The 18,634-nt window shown below is 45.0% G+C and overlaps 1 protein-coding gene across 1 annotated transcript in view; it reads right to left on the bottom strand.

Moving 5' to 3' along the window:
* Positions 1-17,247, bottom strand: part of SLCO5A1 (solute carrier organic anion transporter family member 5A1) — a 73,593-nt gene extending 56,346 nt beyond the window's left edge. The window contains exons 1-2 of the mRNA XM_051609347.1: positions 17,153-17,247; positions 15,035-16,383 (exon numbers count right to left, since the gene is read on the bottom strand). Coding sequence (XP_051465307.1) covers positions 15,035-15,962 — 928 coding nt within the window. The 5' untranslated portion in view covers positions 15,963-16,383; positions 17,153-17,247. The remainder of the gene's footprint in view (positions 1-15,034; positions 16,384-17,152) is intronic.
* Positions 17,248-18,634: the final 1,387 nt, after the last annotated feature.

The following is an 18,634-nucleotide window of genomic DNA, read 5'->3' on the forward strand; positions in this document are numbered from 1 at the left end:
TAAACGTAACAGGTTTATACATTTCGCTACTATTCTACACAAGCACCACAGTAATGCATAATGTGTTCCTATTAACTACAACATTACCTTGAAAATTTCTATTTACAAGTGTGTAATAGAAGCGTATCAATGGATAATGTACTGTTGCCTACAGAGAGCCTCAAACATGCACAATAACACGGGAAAAAACCTGCAGAGAAAATATTCCAATGAAAAATGTCCAATGAGGAAGTCATAATTCCAAATAAGCTATTAAAGAGAAAGCCTCTCTTCCAAAATACTAAAAATATATGAGCTACTTAGCTAAACACTCCTCGTTCCATGAGAGTCTATGACTCAAGGAGCCAAAGTTTCAGGCAGTTATTAAAAGCTGAGATGTTTGCTGCAGCTGCTTCTCTTCTGGCCGCCAGAGAAGGCACGGCAGGCAGCCTGCGGGTCAGCCATGGGCAAGCTACAGGATGGCGTGGATCTGGGGATGAAGCTGGCCCTGCCAGTGGTGGCAAGGGTGTTGGTTAATGTCACAGCAGCAGGAGATCCAACCCACGCTGCAGTCACAAAATCCTTGAACGGAGGGAAGCAGCAGCAGCAGCAGGCACCTACCCCCAAGGGAAAGAAGCCTGGCAGTGGGAGCCCTCCCCCAGGCAGCACAGCCATCACCCCCACAGGAAAATACAGCTGCAGGCTGGCAAAAACCAAGGGACAAGGAAAATAGCTTCCATATCTGATTCAGGTTAACACTAACCCTTCTTTTGACATCATATTCACAGCGTATCAATGCTATTACGGGTATACAAAAGCCCGTAATCCAGAATTCCGCTCCTTTGGTTAAATTACTAGATCTGTAAACTGTTACCATGGTACTAAAAACATTCAGTCCCAGATGACTAAGGAAATGAAGTGCTACACACCTAAAAATCCCTCAGAATAAGAAAATCCAAATGGTTTTGTTCAGCTTTTTTCTTGTGACAAAAACCATCATCAAACATTGTGACTCTAATCCAACGCTTTTTATTTATTCCTTGGAGAAAGGAATTACCTTGGCCTGCAACTGTTGGACCATACAGCTACGTGCAATACGAATGCTTTAATGACACAGTACCTGCAAAATCATAGAATCACAGAACCATTTTGGTCGGAGAAGACCTTTAAGTTAGACACTGAGTCCAACCATTAAAATCTGAATGTATGTAGAAAAAGGCAATCAGCATAATACAACAATATAATAAACGCAATGTGATACGGAAGCTCGCTCCCAAAATCACAGAATCACAGAATCGTTCTGGTTGGATAAGACTTTTAAGATCTAAGTCCTAACCAAACCACAACCTAACTCTGCTAACCATTAACCCAATGCTACCAAATCCAGTGCCTAAACCATATTCCCAAACACCACATAAACACACTCAGGGATGGTGATTCAATCACTTCCCTGGGCAGCCTATTCAAGTGTTTGATAACCCTTTCAGTGAAGAAGTCTTCTAATATGCACCACCTCCCATGGTGTAACTTGAGGCTGTTTCCTCTCGTCCTATCACTTGTTACTGGGGAGAAGAGACGGAACTCCATCTCACAACTTCAAGGAGTTGTAGAAAAATTGAACAATGCAGTTGTTTGTATGGATAAGCACTGGTAGAAGAGGTGACATAGGGTTAGTTAAACACGGGTGATCTCTAAGCAAAACTGAAAAGCCTGCCAAAGGCCCCCTGCCGTTCTCCAAACTGTCTGTGATTACAACTCAAACTGGATTATATTAGTGCTCCTGCACACAGAGGAAATCATCACAGAGATCATCCTTTTATTAGTGCACACTTCTGAAACCCATCAGGGAACCACTTTACAAAATGGCAAAACAGGTAAGCCTAAAGGCACAGAGCAGGTATTCTCAGTGGGAGCAAATGGAAAAAATTGTACTCTCCAGGCTACTGGAGTCTAAATACATCTTGAATGACATACTGCATGAAAACAGGAGAAAGAAAAGTTCACAGAGTGTGGTCTTCAAACCAAATGGGATGTTACTTGTATTTGCCACCCAGGAATGAATGGAATTTGAAATGAATTGTAAGAACTAAGAATTGAAGAGCAAAAATGCATCTCAAAATGTCAAGCTATGCAAGTAAGTATACACTGATGGCTAAACATTTTTCCATCAAAAGTACTTTTGTCATCAAACTCAGATTAATAAAAGTGACACCTGTGCCTAAACTGTTTTCACGATGGAAAATAGAACCTTTTATTTTTCCCTAACTGGTTTGGCAACTTAAGAATTTTTTATTAAACAACATGTATTTTTATTATTTTAGATCACTTAAATAAATTTGGTACAAATATCCCAAAATGACTTGTTACCTGTTTAAAAATGAAAAATTTTTACAGGTTGGACCCTGATCCCATTCAACATGAGGTGCACCTCATTATCTTCTGGGGGAATGTGAATGTGCCTATAGTACCTTGTGATTTATTAACTTATCTGTAAAGCTTTTCTGAATCTAAAGCTCATTAGATGCCAGGCTTGAGAACCACAAGACCAAGGCAGCAGTAACCTTTCATGGTTCTGGCCTTCATAAGCACAAAAGCATTAGTATTAATTAAATGCCTCCAGACCTTCCTTGCTGCTCTGACTGCACTTGCTGTAGAGCTAATTGCTTCTCTCCTCCAGTACACACTTATTGTGCTTGCCCTGCTGCAAAGCAGCCAACTTCATGTTTTCCAAATGGGATGAACAGCCTGCAGATAGTAACTCTGATTGCTTCAGATCTTTTCAGGGTGCCTCATACAACAGTTGAAACGTTCAGTGCAGACTAAGTGATCTTACCACTTTTCTTCATCTGAATTTTTTGTATTAGGAAATGAATTATAAATTGAATTATAAAACTCAAAATCTTTGTGACCTTTCTAAAGCAAGTGCATCAATTTGAAAGATTAATAGAAAGACCTTGACTGCAGATGACATCACAATTGTGAAACATTAACATGTGCAGCTGGAGAGAAGAACTTAGGAAATAGGAAATTCAAGAAGTACTGTGGAATCTAGGGAGATACAAATGACAAGTATGTTTATCAAAAAAACTACTCTAAACTGATGACACTGACTTGTGCTCTATTATAACTTGCCTCACAATCCCACATAAGAGGATTACTGTCTATTTTGGCACTATGTATAACAAGAGTATACAGCACATCACCAAGGGGTTGTACGAAGAGGCTGCCTCATATCATTACACCCACACATATATTCCTCAAATCTCCCACATCAGAAAACCACCAGCTGTCAGTTCCCTGAGCTCCACACCATTTTGTAACTCATGAATTTGAGGAGAGGGAGGCAAAAATGTCAACAAGTCTTTTGTTTTCAATTTAATAGGAGTGCAATACAGCCCAAATTAAGGGCAAAATTGTTGTATCATTTTTCAGTCCTCTTCATACAAAAATAACCACAGCGATCCTCATACTCCCATAGCCTGATTCAGTAGAAAAGCAGCAGACAGAAGTCCTAAGAGCATCCAGGGCCTCTCTGACACAGTCACACGGATTGTGCTACCATCCCTTCTAATGCTCTGCTACTAATTCTTCTAATATCTCCGGACAGGTCACGCAAACTGGAATTAATCCAGCACCAGAAGACTTGCTTAGCTCAGCAGTTGTACTTTGGAGAAATCCTACTCCTCAGACCAAAAAATAACTGATCTGAGCATCTTATTCAACTAGACAAGGGAAATTCATCACATTCCTAATACACCACCAATTTTTTTCCAGTCAGGCACATTTAAAACAAAAAGCAGCTGGGTCATAGTGTAGGATGCTCATTTGCTAATATAAACCTCATGGCTAACAAACTCTGCTATCATGACTATTCAGCAGTCCTCTCACCATCTGCACCAGTCACCTCCTACAGGAAAGTGGTCAACTTTGACCCAACAGTTAGCAAAAGATTTAAGTATGCCAGCTTGGGCAAGCAGTGAGATGTCATTTCTCATGTATCTTTAAACTGTGACATGATGGAACCCTTCTTCAGCCTTTGTAATACACAATACACCTCTGAAAATCAAAACATGGGGGTTTCCTGTATCCAAGGTTTCTGACTCATCAGGTTTAAAAGCTCATCTCAAGTCCTTTCCATGGCTGGCCTGGCAAATACTAGTCAATCAGTTTTACCTCAGTTGTCATAAAGTCATTCTTGTAATTATCACAAATGCATGGCTGAAGTAGCCCTACCCACTCTTTATTTTGCCTTTCAGGGTGCAATGCCTTCTTGCTCTGTGCCCTACTTGCTTCTGAATGTCCAAACCTGGAGTTTATTGAGTTTGAGCTCCAGCTTTGGACACTCATAACCCATAAACTCAGTAAGTATAAGCAGTGTCCTAATCAAACCAAAAATCAGTTACTAGCAACTATCAAATACAGCAAGGAGCAAGCACTAACAAAGAAAGGTCTTTTTTTATAGAATCCGCGAATGTACTGGGTTGCAAGAGACCTCTGAAGGTCATCTAGTCCAACCCTACCTTCAGTAAGCAGGGACATCTTCAAACAGACCAGATTGCTCAGAGCCCCATCAAGCCTGACCTTCATTGTCTCCAGGGACAGGGCCTCCACCACCTCTCTGTTCCAGTGATTGGTAACTCTCATATTTAAGAACTTTTTCCTAATATCCAACCTAAATCTACCCTTTTTTAGCTTAAAACCATTACCCCTTGTACTATTGTTACACGCCCTTGTGAACAAGTCTTCCCCAGCCTTCTTATAGGCCCCTTTCAGGTATTGGAAGGTCGCTATAAGGTCCCCCCCAGAGCCTTCCCTTCTCCAGGCTGAACAACCCCAACTCCCTTAGCCTGTCTTCCTAAGAGAGGTGCTCCAGCCCTCTGATCATTTTTGTGGCCTGCATAAGCTCAGGCACAGAGGCATGCCTAACTGCAGGCAGTGCTTTTTCAGGAGGGCTCATCATCCTTCTCTCAGAGCTTTTGGAAAAGCCATGGGAGTAAACATATGGACACAAATTCCTACTTTGCTTCTGCAACCAAAGGAATTCACACCAACCAGCTATATCTTTGCCATTATAGTCACTGTTCCATTAAAATATTCAGTCACTGAGATTAACAAATATAAAGACTTCCACATTTCAAGAAAGTGCAATTGCTCCTTAGGAACTATAATTTAGAGTTCAGCTCTTCCTTCAATCTTCAATTTGGTCCTCAGCTATGCTTTGAAAAATTATTTATGGTATAGCATTACATGACAGTGCTGCAGAGCTGAGTTCAGAACCTTTTTACTCTCTTTATATAAACTGGTCTAATATTCCTCCAGTTACACAACACAGGTGTTGCAACAATCTAACACCCACTTGTTTCAGATGACCCCAAAATCTCACTTCCTGCCCTCAGTCACACTAATAACAGAAGAAACTTAATTTTCTGAAATTCCTGTTTTAGGCCAATTATATAACTTCCCAGATAAATGCCTGGATTTGTGTACATCAGCACTACCACACTGCAGACTCTAAAGCTCTTGTGTTCTCTCTATTCCCCCATGACTATAAAATTTCCTAAGGGATCCCCTCACTATTCCTGTCAGTCAACAGCTGTATTAAATCAAGTTAATATAAATTGCCCATCATGTTTACAGAAATTACAAACTCTAATATTACATAGTGGTCTTAGGCACATTTTTTACTTTTTGAAATGGGAGGGTTATTACTGAAGCTACTTGTGCTCCAGAGGGTTACTCTCTCTGTTAAACGTCTTCTTCCCTCACTGGGATGAAGTAACAAACAAATGTAAATTCAGACTAAAAATCACAAAGGGGCAAACTAATTTGTTACTACTTCTTAAATTCCAGCTACTGAAATGGCAGGGACTGATGGGCAGGGAGGAGATGCATGCCAAGTAGTAAATACTGAGCTGAAGGGAAGACAAGCGAGAGCAGAAGCAAAGCAAATATGTTCTCTCCAAAGCTCCCTGGCCTTGCTGGGGGCTTTCCAGAAATTCAGCAACACTTAGAGCAGCATCTTCAGCCCATTCCATGGACTCCATCTAGAACTGGCCCCAGCAGATGCCCCCTGGTCCAGAGCCCCTTCTGGGTCTGCCCCCCACTTCAGACCACACCAGAGAGGCACTGCCCACCCCACACCACTGGCACTAAACTTCTCCTTCTCCTTCACCACTCCTGGTTTTTCTTCAGCTGAAAAATCCCACCTAACCAGTATACTCATAGCATTCTGCTCATGAATTTCACATGGTTTTGACCTCTGAGTGGATGCCTTTGATAGAAAAGGTAGCATTTTCAGTTGTCTTTCACATAGTAAAATCTACCGAGTCAATAGCTCAGCTGAACACAGCAATTTCTCTTTAAGTACACAGAAAGCTTAACAAACAGCAACATCAGATATTATCTGAGTAGCTCCTTTATATATTTTTAGATATAAATGAGGCTTGCTTAACACATTTTGTTTGAGTAATTACAGGTTAGCAGCCACCACAGTGTCCTCACAACTTTTTCATTATCTACTTTGGTTTAGCTACAAAAACACGTTTCTTAAAATGACTTCTGGGGTGGTCAAGTATTTAATCTAACCAGGGACTGAAAAAAAGTGGGAAATAAGCTGTCATTGGGAGCACTTGACTTCAGGAGCCCACCAACACCTTTGTGCTGTGAACACATCTGTCACAAACCCTGGGGTAAGCTACAACTTGAGCATGAAACAGCAAGTATCATGCCCTGGCTAGCAAAGCACCTATCAAAATATATGCTCTGCATTTATATGGATAATCTAAAATATTCTAACTGTAGAGGATAGTTTAATCCAGAAAGGAAAGGATACAACCACACGAGAATACATTCAGCATCAATTAGAACAAGCTGACTGAAAACAGACAAATATGGAAAGTAGTTGCTAATTTTCAAAAGCTTACCAAATTCAGATAACTGAAGAGCTGGAAGCTGGTTTCAGAGCAGCACTGGATTTTAAGAAAATCAAATGCTGAAGCACTCTTGAGGATTTCATTCCAATTCTATATGAATCAATAATAAAAGGCACATAGAGTGGTAACAGTCAGATTGAGGTCCTACTGTGCATGGTGAAAGGCAAAATATCAGTATACTCGAGGATAAAAATGGGAGCAACCAAAACAATATCCCAGCAAGCTAATTAAAAGAAAGTAAGCTGCTGAAAAAGAACCAGTATTGAAAAATGGAGAAGAGAATCAAAGAACAATAGCACAGGAGTGTATGACGAGGGAACATGCAGGACTACTTTGCAAGTACCTCATGCAATGCAGTTCATGTTTATTTTCTTTGAATAATTTACCTATCTGCTTGTTCTAATTACAAGTAAAAATACACTCCTTTTTTTTCAATTGCATCTCCTCCAAACTCACCATGAGCCTAGTCAAAAAAGCAGTTCATACCAGAGTACGATGTTTTTCACTGCTGTGCCTTTGCTGCCAAGCAAGCTATTTACCTACATAAGAATTAGTGCTTTTAGATTATCAGGTGTAACAGTAGCATAAAATAGCACTTAAATTCCTGTGTTCACACTTCCTGATTTCTCAAGTAAGAACAAATTGACCATGACAGAAAAGATGGAAGAAAGGGAAAATACTCAGGTTTTTTAGCTCTCCTGTTAACACCGTGAAGAGCGTCTGAATTTCTGGCCTTGTGACAGCACAACAGATGCCCAAACTCCCAACTGCTCTGAGGCAAAGCAGGACACAGCCCATATTTTTCTATGCTACTGGACACTGACATATTCTTTCCCATCATGGGAAATGTCCCGTTTTCTTTCTGGGCACCTGGAAGGAGTTGGGGTATGGATCTAGCTGACTCAAGCAAAATTAGCTTGCATGCAACTGCAGAGTCATCTGCTGCCATACACTTTGTCAGCTGCAGCCCATGTGCCCAAATAGTCCAAATGAGTCACAGAAAAAGCACTGCAGTGCTGGCATAAAAGCATGCACAACAGGACTCTGAAGGCAAGCAGAGTTGTCTCCTAACTACTCCCTGCATCCTCTGCAGCTGCTGAGGGGGGTGTAGCAGAGGCTCACTTGGACTTTGAGATGGAATTTGGACAGTTCTGGTGAAGATTCACAGGAAGGCAGGTGATCGGCTTGCCCTGTCCTCAGAGTCCACGTGGCACTGTCCCATCCATCAGCAGCTCAAGACAGACCTAACACTCACTTTAACACCTACAGTCAACAGAAACAAATGCTAGAGGGGAGCAATTGAAGTATGTGCCATTTTTGCATAGTAACTTCTCAACTGTTTTCTAAAGAAATGGGAAATGCAGCAAAAACAACTAAAGAGCAAAACTGTGTCCATGCTTCCCAAGCAAGGAAGGTTTTTAAAGTGCTATCAGGATGAAACAGACTTACAATGGGATTAAAAAGAGTGTGAGACTAAAGAGTTTAATATGATTCAGTTACTTTTCTGCTCTGTTAAAAACCATAAATGAAATCACTTCATCCAATATTAAAAATTTAAAGATGCTGGCCTTCAGGATGAACCCACAGGTTGAACCTAGTTTATATAATTGCCCATGTTCCCTGAACAGCCCAGACAGAATACATATCTGGAATGATGATAGAAAGAAATCTGCTCTCCTCTCTTTTGACTGCATAAGCACTTTTCATGACATTTAAGCCCACCCAGGTGCAGCAGACACTGAATGAGAGTTAAGGGAAAAGGCAGGAAACACAAAGCATCTCTAATCCGCTTGCAACAGGAGTAGTTACATCAATCCTTTACCAAATAGCCAGGGTATCCAGCAGACAGCTAAAGTTTCCAGCCCCAGGGTAATCAGACACTAGATCCCAAGCCTTCAGTTCCTGGGAGGAGGTACAAACAAGCTGCTACTTAAAAGCCACTTTCTCATCTAAGTTTCCAGGCTTCCCCAGGGACTGTGGCAGGTTCAGACACTTGTCTGCCCAAACCAGCCCCGCAGCAGAGCTTGCCAGAGAAGAAAGGAGCTGCTCTCCCAGAAATCACAATTCCCAAGCATTAGCAGGTGAAAAGGCTACTGTCAGCCTCAGCAGCAAAATTTTAAGTATTTTGACAAGTGCTAAGTAAGTAAAACAACTGGGCCTGGGACTTCAGTGAGTTTCAGACCCCTGGCTGCTACCCAATTTTTATCCTGTAATGTAAAGGGAAAGAGACAATCAGGGAAGCATGTGTCGAAGCCTCTTCTTGCTCCTAAGCAGCATAAAGCACATTTTGCCAGTCACTTCAAATGATGCTTTTTTGTCAATGCAGCTGCTTGTGGACGATGACATAGCTAATGGCAAGGACACAACGGAGAGATCCAGAAAGCATCCCTTAGGGATATGACACTGGCAAGGCAAGTTAAGGTATACCACTCACGACAGTAAATCCTGCAGGCAGAAGCTTCAGAGGAAAAGCTGCCCCCACCTTTCATTGAATTCACTTTACACATACTGCTTACATGGTCAAAGAACCCCACTTTCTCTAAATGCCTAAGATAATTATACCTAAATTATACTGTGAAAAGAAAAAAAATACTAGCCCACCTATAGAGCAGGAGAGTAAGGTAGAGAATAAAAGTAAAGTTGATCCTTCTATTTTCTCAGCTATAGGAAAGGGCAATAGAACTGAATAAAGCTACTATAAATAATTACTAGGAACCGTGTCTGCTGCCTGATCAGCATTTTAACAAAGATGTTACAGATATGCCAGAAATGTCAATACCGAACCCTCTGTGTGCTAAATCATCCATGCGGGAAAACAGCATAATCCATATGCACCAGCAGACCTGCAGTCACTTCACCTGCATCCCAAGATGTTCTATCTATGCCCAGGAGAGAGCACAGTATGTTCAGCTTGCAGCTAGATCTGCCCAGCTGAGTGTGCAAAAGCAAGCACAGGTTTGTACAGAAGACTGCTGATAGGACAAGTCTTAAGTGTTACCCCACCTATAAACCAAGATACAGCTTTCACTCAGATAAACTAAAATCCTGTATTTGAGAAATAAGCTTAGCATGCTTTTTTTTACCAGGGAAATACAACAAGCAATAAAAAATGCTCATTAACATTGTTGTGAGTTTTAGTTTTTGCCTAATTTTTTGATTCACAAAATACTCCCTCCTCATGGGCATGTTGTAAAAATAAATGTACTGTGCCTGTAGGGTTTAACAAGTGTAGGGATCAATGCTGAGAAAACCCTGTAGGAAACTAGCTTTTTCAGATACCGGGTAGCAGGAAACGTATTCAATGTAAACCACAAGTGGTCATAGGCTGAACAATGACAATAAAATGAAATGCTGGTCAGCCATTTCACTGCCTCCAGATGGTCCCTGCTCTTAAGCTAGAAAGTTGATCCTGCCTTAAAAAACCTCAGTGATTTTGCAGCATACATACACATACCCAATGCTCTCAGCAGGCTCCAGCTCTTGTCCTCCAGCGGCATCCATAACCCCAGAAGTGGCCAGATCAAGACAAATAAATCCCAGCAGCCCAGAATTCCAGCGCTTCCCATGCCAACTTCCAGGTAAGGGTACATTATAGAGACACAGCTCATTTGGCAGCTGGACTCTGCCTTGGGGCCCAGCAGGCAGAGGTCATGGCTTTCTGATAGAGTATGTGAAACTACTCCTGCCCTCTCCTTCCAGGTGGGACAGAGATAAACGGGTGGATTTAACTAGAAATACAATAAATACAATCAACACATACAGCTTTTGGGGAAGTCTGTAAAAGGTTTCACTGAGGGGTACAAAAAGCATCCAGCTGTAAAACACTGGTAAGAAGGTCATTTCCCAGTAGAGTACAGTCACAGTGAAATGGTTCACCTAATGCTAGAAACAGCAACCCACAAATGATCCTCATTAAAACAATGCCAGTGTCCAGAATATTTTTGAAACTAGTCTAAACATTTATTCTCTTTCCAGGTTAAGAAAGGATTTTACTTCCCTGGCTCTCAAGCCACTATCTGTACCAAAACAATTTACACAGGTTTATCCAATTTTTCAGCTCTTATCTCATGAAAGCATTATCTTCGTATTTTGTAATTACAGTTTGTTCCCAAAACTATGGAGAGTCTGCATAAAATTAAACTGGCTTAGACCCTTTTCTTATCTCACATCTTATCAGTGTACACCATTCTGGAAACTGAAATAAATTCATACACTAGTCATTTTTGGGGATACCAGTGAAAGCCACTCCTGAATGCTCAAATATTTTCATTAATATAGTATTTCTTAAAACCTAACATTGACTTTATACACATGAATTTTCAAATTAAATTCCTTTTCTATTACAATACTCACTTACCAAAGAAGCAAAATTTTTTTTAATTATTCAGGTACTGTAATGCCAGTAATAAAACTGCCCTTTCCAGGTGCCACTGTTAATTTTCAGGAATTGCTTTTGAAATTCATGGTACAATCACAAGGTAAACTCACATTCAAGACAAAGTATTTGATCCCTACCAAAAAAAAAAAAAAAACCCCACACAAAAAAAAAAAACACAAACACCACAGTATTTAGAAAAAACAGAGTCTTTAAAGTGGTAGAAATAGCATCAAGAGGACAAAACAAGACTTGCAAAGTCCAGTTTGACTCCAAATAAATGGCAATTAAATTAGCTAATTTAATAATTAAAAGGAGAACCTGCATATATTGGGCAGCGGATGACAGATATGCTACAGTACAGCAGAAAACAGAAGGGAGAGACTTCAGGAGTGGACAATGACAATTTAGCGACTGCTGACTTCTTACAGAAAGTGTTTAACTTCCGTTCTGGATTATCTGTGATTAAGGAAGATGGCTCTTATATTTCATAGGCACCTGTTACAATCACTTGTTTCCAAGTCTTATGTCATACATTCTCTCAAAGTTAGCATCAGGACATCAAAGCACCACCACAGTTACGGGGTAGGAGGACCCAGAGGTGGCACTGCCTTCACAAGGAAGAAACATCCCACAGAAGAGTGAGCTCGCACATTGCTATGCACGAAGCCCAAATACACATCCCTGCTTGGCACCTTTGTCCTACTAAAAATGACATACCACCTTGTGAACTGGCACCCTGCCACCCTGACAGATGGACTTCAGTGTAGGCAGCCAAGAGACTATGTATAAGCATCAAATATGTTTTTTGAGAGCAGGACTTCCAGCCAGGAATGTTAAAACAGCTGTCCGCATTGAGCTTGCATGCCTACACTTAAGAGGATATGCTATTGCCACTCGAGCCCTGAGCTGGATTAACTTCAAAAATAAATAAAATAGCTTCCACAGCCACATAAGGTGAGTTTTTGCAGAATCAGGATTAGTGATACTCAGGGTGGCTTTACTGACCTACGATGAGTGGGGACACTCGCAGGGTGGAATAGTTCTTCAGTTCTGCAGTTCGGTGGAACTTTTATCATGTGCGTGCTGGTAAACAAGTGTTTCTCGTAAGAACACTCATTTGTAAATGTTATGTTTCTATGGACAAAAAAACATCGAATGTAATACCAGCATGATATAAACAAACACATCAGTGAGCTTCCACTTCATGCTAGAGAATACTTGGTTTTTTTTAGTTAACTATTCTCAAACACCTATGCCTGAGTGACTCAAGTCTCTTTCACCAGGCTCTCTTCTCTTCAAAACCTCTCAGCTCCCATGGCCGTCTCTGAGACTCTTCTGTTAGCTCACGTCTACATGCAGACATGCAATTTATGTTTTTACAAAGCTTGCCCCAGGAATAAAACCATACTGCCCTGAGAAGCAGGCATTGTGTAATGCAAGATGCGTGATGGCTGGCCTGCAGAGCCATGCCCTGGCTACCTCTAGCCCATCCCTGCACTAGGCTGGGCTGGCTGCCACTGACGAACCCCTCTCTTCAAGGACACGAAACATTCCAGACCTCTGAGAAACTCCAAAAACCATGTTTGCTCACACTGACGTATCAAACAATGGTCTTTTTTCCCACTTAAGTCAGTTTTTATCCCTGAAAAAAGGCATTGGCATAAGTCTAAAGAGTGGTAAACGATCAACTTGAACAAGTTAAAAAAGTGTCCTCAGAATTTCACACTATTTGAAAAAAATACCAAGATTTCCAAAGGGAAGCAACATTGCTTCTAGTCCTGGGTAGCTTAAAGAGTGACAGGAGATGATGGTACACTTTACTCAATGCTTAAACATGCTTTGTATTCATTTTAATTCTTCTCCCTGTGGACACAGTCAAATCACAGGCATAAATTTTTCAGGTACACTTTAACTGGGCACCTCTCTTTACTTTTGAGTATCACTGTATATTAACTTCAACTCCACGAGGGTGTTCCCAGTATAGATCAAAGCTGCTCTGACTGGTGGCAGGGTTGCATACAATCTTCAAACAGCTGTCTTTTACCTTTGTTAATTTTAAGACTGGTCTTTCCCGCAATTAAAAGTTACCCGAGTCACTTTATTACAATTTCCTGTGCTAGAAGGAATTCAATGGCAGGCATCATTTCTCCTACACAGCGAGGATTTCCGACTACTGACCTTGCCTCCCCTTCAGTGAAGACTTCCTCCTCTTGCACCATTCATCTCTTTTACCCTTCATTCCTCAGCTAGAGCCCTTCCATTTCTCTTTATTCCCTACTTTTGAGGACAGTATTAAATAATTAATTTCCAAAAGTTTCAGCCCCCTCTCTGCTCCTCAAAACTGCAGTTACTAACCTCTGCAACAAGGTGCTTTGCTTTTTCATACTGTCAATAAAGTTGTTTCAAGGTTAATCTAAATTTCCATACCAATTAACCTTTCTCAGAGGGCAGGAAGAGAGGGAAAACATTTTGTCAAATATTTCATCAGGCAAATTAGCAATGGCTGTGAAAACAATAGAAAAAAACACAGATAATATCTCTCTCCTTCTGAAAACCCACAGTGCCTCAGGTTTTCTCAAGACCCTGCATATAGACTGGGCATGGCTTTCAAACGGTTCAGTGAACAGTCAAATTTCTGAAGAACAGGTCAAAAGGAATAAAAATACTGATCCAGAGAGCTACCTTTGTTTAATAAAGTCATTACACACACATCTTGAGTATAGTCCTTTCATGTATGTCTACTTTACATGGAATTACTATCTCCACAGTTACTATAAAGCCAAAGTAAGTTGTACTGCAAATGCTAATGCTGAGCATTCAAAACCCTTGGCAGCTCTCTCAGCCCTGTAAGTGCCTCTCCTTATTTGAAAAGAATTTGAAGGAGTACGTGAGGTTCATTTCTTACAGAATCATGTAAGATACTAACGCACAGTCAGAGAGCAGCCAATCTTCTTATGCATTACACAAACTATCAAAAATGTACTGTGTTCAGTATTACGTTCAAAGTCAAAAAAGTTTAGTTCCCAGTTATCTGAGAAACTCCTTTCTTCTTTCATACGAACCACCATCAGAAACATGTCTGCAACTGCTGAAAGCCGAGTGCCAGACGGGACTCTCATTTTGTTGTGTCCCTTTAACTCTTATAACCACTCTTAACCCTAAAGGTTTCACTTGCTGTTTTATCAAAGTATTTTTAACTATTTCTAGTTTAGCTACGACAGCTACAATTAATTGCTAGTTGAAGATAAATTTATGCTGGAAGAGTAAAATGAAGCATGCGAAAATCTCTCAAGGTGCTTATAGAACATTAACATTATAGACACAGCCTCTAGGCTAGAGAAATGCTGACCAAAGTCCAGAAATATATAGCTTCTGCATTAGCAAAAAGAAACTTGAAGGGGGACAGCAAACTTTAATATTGCTTTCTGAAAAAGTCACTGTCTAATGCCAACTGCTGAGAAGCATCAGAGACTCGGATCCTCTCTGCTGTCCTGTTTGCCACGCAGGAACGCGTGAGTACGGCTGCTTTTACACACACTACTTTAGCTCCACCTGTTACTGCTGTTCACCACCCCACAAAACATTTTAAAATAGAAAAGCGTGGCAATTTTCTTCAAAAATTCACTTCAGAAGGAAAGCTTAGCACAGACGTTGTTCAGAAAGAGCAAGGCAAAAGTACCTGTGACTAGTTTCTCAGAGATCTGAGGTTCAGCCTTCAAAGCACCCTGGTACCGAGATGCCTTACCTAGGTAAAGCGAGGCGTTTTCCTTCTTGACGTTGTCGTCTAGGTAGGTTGGTCCCAATGTATAGATGGGTGTCGAGCCCATGCCAATAAGGATTTGGGCACAAATGAATAAAGCTACATAGACAGAGTGGTCGTTTCCGCCGGAGTCCTTGACACAGGCTGGCGAGTCCCACTGCTCTTTGGCGGTGCCATTGCCAGTCACACACAAGCCCTCGTTACTGACTGAGGAGTTCAATTCCTGGATCTGGTATGGCGGAGAGATGAAATGAGGTAACGCGAAGAGTGCAGCCCCCAGGGCAATGAAAAACCCCCCTACAGCCAGCCAGAGCGGCCTCCGTCCACGCCCTCCAAAGTAGCTGATGAAGACCACCACCACCAGGCTCCCGATGTCGAAGCAGCTGACCAGTAGCCCCGACTCCGAGCTCTTGAGGCTGTACCTCCGCTCGATGGTGGTGATGACGCTGCTCAGGTAGCCGGAGACCATGAGGGACTGGATGAAGGTCAGGAAGCACATGCACACCAAGAAGAAGCGGGAGTCCGCCAGCACAGTCCGCAGGCACGCTCTGCCGGGGGGTCCCGCCAGCAGCAGCGGCGGCAGCAGAGGACCCGGGGTCACCCCTGGGATGGGCGCCACCGGCGGCCAGCTCTCCGTCCTCGGGGGGAAGATGCCGCCGCCGGCGACGGGTCGGGCGGACCCGGCGGCGGCGCCCCCGCCCTGCCCGTCCTCGACAGCCGGTCCCGCGGCGGGGCTCGGCGGGCCGCCGCCCCCCCCGGCCGCCAGGGGGGAGCCGAGCGCGGCCCCGCGGCCCGGCGGCACCGCCCCGCCGAGCGCGGTCAGGCTGCGGCACCGCGGCGCCTCCGCCCGGCCCCCCGCTGCCGGGCGCTCCGCCCCGGGGCACCGCTGCGCCGGGGTCCCCGCTGAGGCCATGCTGGGTCCGGCCGCGGCGTCAGAGGAGTCCGGCCGGCTCCATCGCCGGCGTGCGTCGAGCGTGCTGAGGGGCCCGGCGGGAGCGCAGCATTGCGGGGAGGGGAGGAGGGAGGAGAGGGGGGTGGCCCTAGCCGCGGCCGCCGGCCTCCCCGCCGCACGTGTCAGCCAAAGTCCTTTGTGACTCCATCCTCCCTCAGTCTCGCTCAAGGGGCAGCCTGCCCGCCGGGGCGTCCCCGCTGCCGGCGGCTCCTGCTCCCCACCGCCGCCGCATGCCCGCGGCGCCGCGCTCAGCAGCCGCCGGCAGGAGCCCTGCGGACAGCCCGGCCGCCGCAGCGGAGAGCCGCCCGCCGCCGCTCCGCCGCCCGCATCCCCTCTCCGCGCCGCCGAGGCTGGTGACAGAGCTCCGGGGGGTGCTGCCGATCTGCGGGTCGGAGAGCAAGCACAGGAGGTCAGCGAGCCCGACCCCAACAGCACCCGCCCCGCCGCCCCTGCCTCTGCCCGCCCGTCCCCGGGGTCTGCCTTCAGCTCTGGGAACGCCCACCGCTCCCACGGGAGGGAGAGCCACGGAAGCGCCCAGGGGACTGCGTCCTTGGGGACAGCACAAGGTTTTACGTAAGAGCAGGGGCGCACGTACGGGACCGTGGGCCTCGGCCAGAGAGCGACCCTTTCAGTTGGCGCCGGATGCGACAGCCAAAGGTCGCCGTGCCAAACCTTTGATTTTCCAGCCTAAAAATACACACGCTGAAATAAATACTCCGCTAAAACTCGGCGGCCTGGGGAGCTGCAACGAGCGGAGTAACGGGGAACAAAGCCGATGCCAAGGAGCGGCGGCGGGCGTCCCAGGAGCCGACACCCCGGGGCCGACCTCGCCGGCCCTGCTCGCCCGGGTTCCTCCCCGTGCCCTCGCACACGCGGGACCACCGAGCGCCGCCCTGCCCTGCCCTGCCTGCCCCGGTAGTCAATCACACGTTTTCCCTCCTTTGTCCGCTTTGTCTCCCCGCCGAGTTCTGCTCAGCGCGGCCGTGCGGAGGGCCGGGAGGGGGAGTCAGCGGCAGCCCGGGCAACCGCGCCCCACGGCTGCTCTCCCCCCACCCCGGGCTGGTGGGCAAGGGGCAGGGCGGGGGGGCCGGCGGGGCGCGCCGGGCTCCCTCCTCCCGGCCGTAGCGGAGAAAAAAGATGGGGCTACTCACCGTGCCTGCGGCCCGGGGGAGCGGCCGGCGGCCGAGCCAGGGAGTCAGTCGAGCTCTGCACCCACTCCCCGCCCGTCACCCAACGCCGGGTCCCCCTCGGCCGCCTCCGCCTCCCCGGGCAGCGCGGCGGAGCGCAGGCGCGCCCGCCGCCGTCCCTCGCTGCCGCCGGGCAGGGGCGCCGCCGGGGCGGGCGGTGCCGCCGGGCAGTCGGGTCCCCTCGTCGCCGGGCGGGGAACGGCTCCCGCAGCCCCCACCACCTGCACCGACAGGGCAGAGCGGCAGCCCGAGTGTGGCCGAAGAGGGGGTATCGGCCCCACCACGTCACATTCCCTCCCAACAGTTTACGGAGACCGGTGGAGGGGCAGGCGGTGCCAGGGGCTGGACGGTGCTTTTGCTCTCCTCTGGAGCTGCCCAGCGTTGCAACTCGGAGCCCGTGGCTGAGAAAGTCAGCAGAGCGCTCCGAAGTGTAGGGCACAGTTGTCTTCTAGGATGCTCCGCGGCGTTGCAGCGTGTTTAGTGAAAAGTCTTTAAATGTTCGGAAAGCGATACCTCAATTACATCGTCTGCTGAAAAGCGAAAAGAAGGAACAAAGGGATTTATTGTTTTAATAGAAAGCACGGACACCTGATGATCCATTTTGTCCAGGCTCGTCTCCAGCGCGAGCCGCCTCCAGGCAAAAAACCTGGGAAAAGTAGTTTGGATTTTACTTCTCACAGAGTTTCTTCTTAATCCCCTTTTCTCCATTTGTGTTGTGTACTAAAATAACTCTAGATACTCCTGCAAAGTATTAATTTGTTGTGGTTTGGTAAGAGGACAAGCTTATGTGGTATTTCTCTATTTGCCCTAAGTTTTACACTAAAATAATGAGAAGGAATTTGTCAAAGAAATAAAATACCCTACACATTTCTGAATATCTAGTGTTTTTCTGGCTGGATAGATAATTTACCTTTGATTTGTGTCCCCTCCTCAGAAAAAAAAAAACAACCAACCAAACAAAAAAACCTCACCCCATTTGTTTACTTATTTGTGATCTTGAGCATTAAAAAAGTTTCATATAATAAAATTTGCAGTTTTTATCGAGCCTGTGCTTTGTGCCTTTTTGGCATGCAAACGGCTCAAACCCTACACAGCCAAAACAATACTTTTCTTTCCCTAGGGTTTCACCACATTTCTTTTGTAGATAAATACCTCAATTTCAGTTTATTATTCTCTTCCATCCAGGTGGGTTTTTAAGTGTCTTTGAAAAACTCATCCCAATAATTCTGCATCTCAATTATTCTATCTACATAAGATACCTAACCCTTTTTCTTCTATCTCATCATCCCTCAGCTTGTTTTTACTGTAGCTCCTCGCTTTTTTTTCCTCTTTCAGTGTCAGCACCTCATGGCCACAGCTTCCTTCTTGCTGACTCTGGCACTCAGCTCAGCCTTCAGTAAGCTGATTCAGATCATTGAGGTGAAAGGAAACCAATCCAAGGGAAAG

This window comes from Apus apus, chromosome 2 (genome assembly GCF_020740795.1).
Source record: "Apus apus isolate bApuApu2 chromosome 2, bApuApu2.pri.cur, whole genome shotgun sequence".
NCBI lineage: Eukaryota > Metazoa > Chordata > Aves > Apodiformes > Apodidae > Apus > Apus apus.